Source organism: Mercenaria mercenaria, chromosome 11 (genome assembly GCF_021730395.1).
Source record: "Mercenaria mercenaria strain notata chromosome 11, MADL_Memer_1, whole genome shotgun sequence".
Lineage (NCBI taxonomy): Eukaryota > Metazoa > Mollusca > Bivalvia > Venerida > Veneridae > Mercenaria > Mercenaria mercenaria.
Genome location: NC_069371.1, coordinates 36394499 through 36401966, shown reverse-complemented (window position 1 = coordinate 36401966; position 7468 = coordinate 36394499). Strand labels below are relative to the sequence as shown.

The following is a 7468-nucleotide window of genomic DNA, read 5'->3' as shown; positions in this document are numbered from 1 at the left end:
TGATTTCCTAATAGAACTATTTTCTATAGACTGTCAACAACATTTTTACTTCTATTTTTGTCAATTTAGCCAATTAGCGAATCCCTTTTAAGGCACATTTTACCAGATTTAATAATGTCTGTACCTTAATGCAGGCACACATCAGCCATATATAGGAACAGTTGCTAGGCAACAAGTTAAAGTGTATTTATTGGAAGCAGATATGTTTTTTCCTTATTCATGTCAGTTGGTTTATTAGCTATTTGATGTGATATTTATAAAGATAATCATTATTTTTTATCTCTTTGTTTAAAGTATAGTAATTTTAACTGAACTTTGTTACCAAACCTAGAGTTAATTTCATATACAGCAATATTATGTATGTGCAGTATTTAAATATATTATACAGGTGCATTTTCAACTCAGTGGCTTATTTAAGTTTAAACAGGCACCACAGAATAACTTTTATGTTTCCTTATTCCTCCTTTCATAATTTCTTGAAGTCATTCCTTCTTTGAAAATGGTCTGAAGTGATTCCTCCCTCGATAATTGCCTGATGTCATTCCTCCTTTCATGCTAACATCCCTGAATGCTTCCTATCCTTGCTGAACAATTGCCCTTGAAGTCATTCCTCCTTGATGGAAGAATAATTCTGCCTTAAGCCTTATTCTTCAAAATTGCCTGAAGACATTCCATCTTTGAAAAAACTTGAGTCATTCCTCCTTGTGTGAATATTCCTTCAAAAATTGCCTGAAGACATTCCATCTTTGAAAATAACTTGAAGTCATTCCTCCTTTGAAAATGGCCTGAAGTCCTTCTTCCTTCGTAAATTGCCTGAAGTCATTCCTTCTTTGATAACTGCCTGAAGTCATTCTTCCTTCTTGATAATTGCCTGAAGTCATTCCTCCTTTGATAATTGTCTAAGTCACTCTTCCTTCGGAAATTACATGAAGTCATTCTTCCTTTGAAAATTGCCTGAAGTCATTCTTCCTTTGATAATTGCCTGAAGTCACTCTTCCTTCGAAAATTACCTGAAGTCATTCTTCCTTCGAAAATTACCTGAAGTCATTCTTCCTTTGATAATTGCCTGAAGTCACTCTTCCTTCGAAAATTACCTGAAGTCATTCTTCCGTCGAAAATTGCCTGAAGTCATTCTTCCTTTGAAAATTGCCTGAAGTCATTCTTCCTTTGAAAATTGCCTGAAGTCATTCTTCCTTTGAAATTGCTTGAAGTCATTCTTCCTTTGATAATTGCCTGAGGTCATTCCTCCTTTGAAAAGTGCCTGAAGTCATTCTTCCTTCGATAATTGCCTGAAGTCATTCTTCCTTTGATAATTGCCTGAAGTCATTCTCCCTTTGAAATTGCTTGAAGTCATTCTGCCTTTGATAATTGCCTGAAGTCATTCTTCCTTTGATATTTGCCTGAAGTCATTCTTCCTTTGAAATTGCTTGAAGTCATTCCTCCTTTGATAATTGTCTAAGTCACTCTTCCTTCGAAAATTGCCTGAACCCGAAGTTAATCTTCCTTTGAAAATTTAATCATGTGGGACAGTTGTTGATATATATATATACTTCTGGAGAACAAGACACAAGTTATATGTTATTTGACTTATCGTTACATAACTGAAGTACTGCAAAAAATAGGATTAAGCCTAAGTTATAAACAAACTGAAGAAAATCACAATGTTCAAAGCAGTGAATCTATGCATATTAAAAACCTGTGCTAAATAACCACCTATTTATGCCTGACTACAAAGACCACTAGTTGAATAAAGATTATCATCAGGACCTTCCGTAGGTAAAAATCAAACAGTTCGGTTTTCTGTGTAGATTATATTTAAACAGGTTAAGACATCTAAAATTTGAAGGAGAAAAGAACAAATAATAAAAATCACTAATAAAATTTGAAGGAGAAAAGAACAAATAATAAAAATCACTAATAAAATTTGAAGGAGAAAAGAACAAATAATGTTTCTAGTTATAGCACTGTGAGGGAACTTTTTTTGTGTGAACTGAACACCGTCTTACAACTGTGATACTTGAGAAATGAAAAAAAAGGAACTACAAAACAAACCTAAAGGACTAAAATTTTGAGAAACGAATAATTATTTTTGTTTTTGCCTTATCCGATCATGACAGAGGACAAAAACGATTGAAGTTAAATATTTATTAGTAATATTATAAATGTAAATCCACAGTTCGCTGTATCGTAACTGGAGCAGACATGTTCTTTTGATCAAAAACTAAATTAAAGGGATAATAAAGGATAAAAACTAGTTTCCCTGTTTAGTATGATTTCAAATGTGCAACAATTACTTAAAGGTTTAAAGAAATATTAAAGAATAAAAAAAACTGGAGATTACCAAAATGTAAAAATTGGTTTCTTTGTTAAATTTATATCTTCAAACAATAAATAACACACACATTTTTAACAGCTGTGTAAGGTGATAATACTGGTTTATTGAAAACAATTTTTAAAAAAGTTGATATTTATTTATAATAAAGTGGATATATATTTATGTGTTAGAAATAAGGAGTGAAAAACTCATTTTATAGTCTGTGAAATCTTGTGTTTTTGGCTCGAACAACTTGCTCATGAGGATCCAATTATGAATTTCTGGATTTTAACTTTTGAAGTTAAAATGAATGGGAAATTCAGATGTTCACTCGGACTTATTTTCTATATTGATTGATGCAGCTGTGAAATCTACAAGAATTACGCACCAGTCCTGTGAATATTAATAAAATTTCATAGTATTTTAATTTATTGAACTGCAAGGAAACTGAGTTTAATTTTAAGACAAGGAAAGGATGCCTAGCTATAGGTACAGAGGTTTTTGTCCCACTATACGAGAAACAGGTTAGTTATTTCCTAAGGAGATTTAATTTTTTCTAGTACTTTGGTAGTGTCCCTTTATCTTCTTAAGATTTATGGTAAAATAAAAAAGTTACTTAATTATCCTGCTCTTATGATGGCCGCTGTGGCAATCTGGTTGAGATTGCAGAATGCCATTCCCTTACCCATGACCTATGTTGGTTTGAGTACTGCAAAGGTTATCATTTAAAGAAGCCATTTTACTGGCTTGCAGGTGGTTTTTGGTTCTACCCAGTTGCTAAGTCTGCCCCTGAAATAATACCTAGAGGGACACCTGAGGGGTCTCCCTCCACCATTAAAAGCTGTAAAGTCGCCATATGACCAGAAATGTGTTGGTGTCACTTAATCTAAACAAACAAATAAGAATACAGCTCTTTGGAAAAGGTAGTACTAGTAATTAACCTTTAGCATGCTAGGTAAATTGTCGTCTGCTGGAAATGTCGTCTGCTAAAATTGTAAAGTTCATTCAGTTTGCTCCAAAATTGAAAGAAATATTGTCAAAGTAGCAAACAGCCTGGAACCTGATCAGACGCCGATTTAATCGGCGTCTGATCTGGTTCCAAGCTGTTTGCAAAGGCTGTTAAATTCGCCTGCAGCAGGCTAAGGGTTAAAGTTACTTTGGTTTTTAGCTCACCTGAGCACAAATGCAACATTTTCTACCTGATATTCACAAAATTTTGTCAGAATGTATTTCTCTATGAAATCAACTGGATCACCTGAGATTTGAAACAAGATCACTAGAACAATTTAAGCATAGAAAAACATTGTAAACTTTAAAACTGGGTTATGTAAGATCGTAAACTAGCTATAGGCCACTATGTCAAATTATAGAAAAACCTAGAAAAACTCTGGAAGTTTCAAAAATTTAAATTCATGAACTTTAAGAAGTTTCAAGAACAATGAAATACTAACAACAAATCGCCACAATGTCCGTTCACTCAAACCTGACAGAACAGTCAAAATAAATTGAGTTATCTGTAGTTGGAGCTATTGAACAATGTACTTGATACAGGGCTTTTAACGGGACCTGATGATGAGTTTAACTGAAGGGTGGTGTTTGAATCATCCGAGTTCCAGTGAACAAAGTCCGACTGTATATGTATAACAACATCTGATTTTAACAAATTTATATGTAATGCTATCTTGTTTATAATTAAAAGTTGGTGAAAAACTTGTGAAAACATTTTTAATGTTAAATAGTAAAATCTAAGGTTGCCGAAACATATAACGAATAGGCTTTAAGATGTTTCAGTTTAAGAAGAATAGACAATATAGCAAATACAGTTTCTTTTTGGAAAAGATCAATTACCTAAGTTGAGATATTTTTCTTTATATAATGATTTGGTCTCAATTAGTGCACCATTTTAAAAAATATAGTTCCCATTGGTTCATTTATTTGGGTGTATTATTTTTTTTACTTCTTTTTTGCAGAGCTTATTAATTTGATATGGTGGTACTGCTTTAATAAATTTTAGTACAGCTGCATTAAGGGAAAAAAGTTTGTTGTCTACCACCATTTTCTTTAAATGTGTTTGGCTGTATGAGGTAATTAATCATTTGCAAGTCCATTTAATTACATTGTTTACAATTAGATTTGGAGCGAACTATTTCTGTATTTGACAGAGAAAACTTGATTATCTTTACTTGTGATACTGTGGTAACTGAAAGATTGACTGCCATTTTCACCTGTTCTGTTCAATACTATAACAGAAAGTATGGAGAGTAAGTGCGTCATAAAGTCTAAATATAGTATAACAACATTAGCGGCAATAATTACTTGTCATGTTTGAAGGTAAGGTTTGTTCACTGACGGAGAGAGTATCAGTATGGCATATAGATCTCGGCTTGAATTAATGTTGTTGAAGAAATCGAGAAAATATCTCGACATCTCCATGTGACTTTTATATTGGATTTTTTTTTAGCTTTGTTGCGGAAGTCATTTATATTGTTATATCTTGATATCATTACATCTTGAAAAAAACACTTCTTTTATTAGATTTTTGTGCATATTTGGATATTTTATTTTTTTATTTCCCATCAGAGCATTTGAAGAGTGCTGTGCATAATTTTCAAGTAAAAATTGTTTGAAAAAATTTTTTTAGTGAAGCGCTAGGGTTAACATTGACAATTTGTGATAGAAAATGAGATTTCAGTTTACAATGTTTCCCAATGACCTAAATAATAGACAGTTTAACGGTAATAAAACATAATACTACAAAGAAGATCATGTTTAATTACTGTTAAACATACAGTGTTTGCTTACCACTGAGGAAAAAGTACTTTTATAATATCGAGGATCTAGTGCTGAAGTTTTAGTGAAGTTTTAGTGTCATACGGAGCAGAATTCTGGGAAGATAATGAGTGCAGTCATGTCTGTTACTTCAAAAGTTAAATTCTATCAAGGAACGGGTCCACCCTCTGAAGGTACAAATTGTTAGTTTTATTTATTGATGTAATAATTAAGGTTGAAAATATATGTATACAAAGATGAAAAAAGAATTAAAAACTTGTAATTTTGCAGATATTATATTTGTTTAGTTGCAAAAGTAAAAAACAAAAACATCAAAGACACATACATAAGCTCTTTTTCAACGAATTTCCATAACAGTTCCCGTATATGAATTATTTTTTTCATTGTTTCTCAGTTTTCTTTTGTTACCATAGATATCTTCTTGACAGTGAGGCATTGAAATTTTCGTGATTTGTTTTAAAATTTGCTTTTATTTTTTAAGTCGCCTCTCATACAAACAGTCCATAAAAGTTTTTACTTGTTAGAAATTTGATTACTTATAAAACCACCTAAATAGCCTGAATATACAGAAAATAATTGTGTAGAAATTAAAGATTTATTTTGTTTATAAAACAATGAAAACTTAATGATAATATTACCGTAGATACCCATGTATAATGCGTACCCATGTATAATACGCACCTCCGATTTTAGCCCAAAATCCTGGGAAAAAAACTTTTTTGGTCAATTTTGAGGTGGATGGAAAGCGAAATTAGAGTTTACATCGACACTGGTAATAAATTTTATCTCCGCTGCGGAGAGCAGCATCAGTCTGGCGGTACTATCGATTTTTGTTTTCTCGAAAATAAAACCAATAAAATATTGTTATATTTGTTGTTTTACCTTTTTAGCTCACCTGAGCACAAAGTGCTCAGGGTGAGGTATTGTGATCGCTCACCGACCGGCATCCGGCCGTCCGTCCGTCCACACTTTCCTTTAAACAACATCTCCTAAACCAACAGGCCAATTTTGATGAAACTTCACAGGGATGTTCCTTGGATGGCCCCCTTTCAAAATTTTTCAAAGAATTGAATTCCATGCAGAGCACTGGTTGCCATGGCAACCGAAAGGAAAAACTTTAAAAATCTTCTTCTCAAAAACCAGAAGCCCTAGAGCTTAGATATTTGGTGTGAAGCATTGCCTTGTGGACCTCTACCAACTTTGTTCAAATCATGACCCCGGGGTCAAAATTGACCCCGCCCCAGGGGTCACTTGATTTTACATAAGAAAATCTTAAAAAATCTTCTTCTCAAAAACCAGAAGCCTAAGAGCTTAGATATTTGACATGTAGCATTACCTAGTGGACCTCTACTAAAATTGTTCAAATCATGACCCCGGGGTCAAAATTGACCCCGCCCCAGGGGTCACTTGATTTTACATAGGAAAATCTTCAAAAAATTTCTAAAAATAAACCAGAAGACCTAGAGCTTAGATATTTCACATGTAGCATTGCCTAGTGGACCTCTACAAAATTTGTTCAAATCATGGCCCCCGTGGTCAAAATTGACCCCGCCCCAGGGGTCACTTGATTTTACATAGGAAAATATTTAAAAAATCTTCTTCTCAAGAACCAGAAGTCCTAGAGCTTAGATATTTGACATGTGGCATTGCCTAGTGGACCTCTACTAAAGTTGTTCAAATTATGACCCGGGGGTCAAAATTGACCCCGCCCTAGGGGTCACTTGACTTTACATAGGAAAATCTTCAAAAGTTTTCTAAAAATAAGCCAGAAGGCCTAGAGCTCAGATATTTCACATGTAGCATTACCTAGTGGACCTCTACAAAACATGTTCATATCATGACCCCCTGGGTCAAAATTGACCCCGCCCCAGGGGTCACTTGATTTTACATAGGAAATCTTCAAAAGTTTTCTAAAAATAAGCCAGAAGGCCTAGAGCTTAGATATTTCACATGTAGCATTACCTAGTGGACCTCTACAAAATATGTTCATATCATGACCCCCGGGGTCAAAATTGACCCGGCCCCAGGGGTCACTTGATTTTACATAGGAAAATCTTCGAAATTTTTCTAAAAATAAACTAGAAGGCCTAGAGACTAGATATTTGACATGTGGTATTACCTAGTGGACCTCTACAAAATTTGTTCAAACCTTGTCCCCCGGGGTCAAAATTGACTCCGCCCTAGGGGTCACTTGATTTTACATAGGAAAATCTTAAAAAAAAATTCTAAAAATAAACCAGAAGGCCTAGATCTTAGATATTTCACAGGTAGCATTGCCTATTAGACTTTTACAAAGTTTATTCAAATCATGACCCCTGGGGTCAAATTGACCCTGCCCCATGGGGTTACTTGATTGTACATAGA

General features: G+C 33.8%; 1 protein-coding gene across 3 annotated transcripts in view; it reads left to right on the top strand.

Annotated features, from left to right (window-relative positions):
- The first annotated feature begins 5117 nt into the window (after positions 1-5117).
- LOC123530884 (histone deacetylase 4-like) overlaps positions 5118-7468 on the top strand; it is an 88410-nt gene continuing 86059 nt past the window's right edge. For 2 of the 3 annotated variants that reach the window (XM_053517154.1, XM_053517153.1), the window contains exon 1: positions 5120-5277. In XM_053517154.1, the coding sequence (XP_053373129.1) occupies positions 5211-5277 (67 nt within the window). In that variant the 5' untranslated portion in view covers positions 5120-5210. Of the gene's footprint in view, positions 5278-7468 lie in introns of all 3 variants that reach the window. The other variant, XM_053517155.1, reaches the window with a different exon arrangement.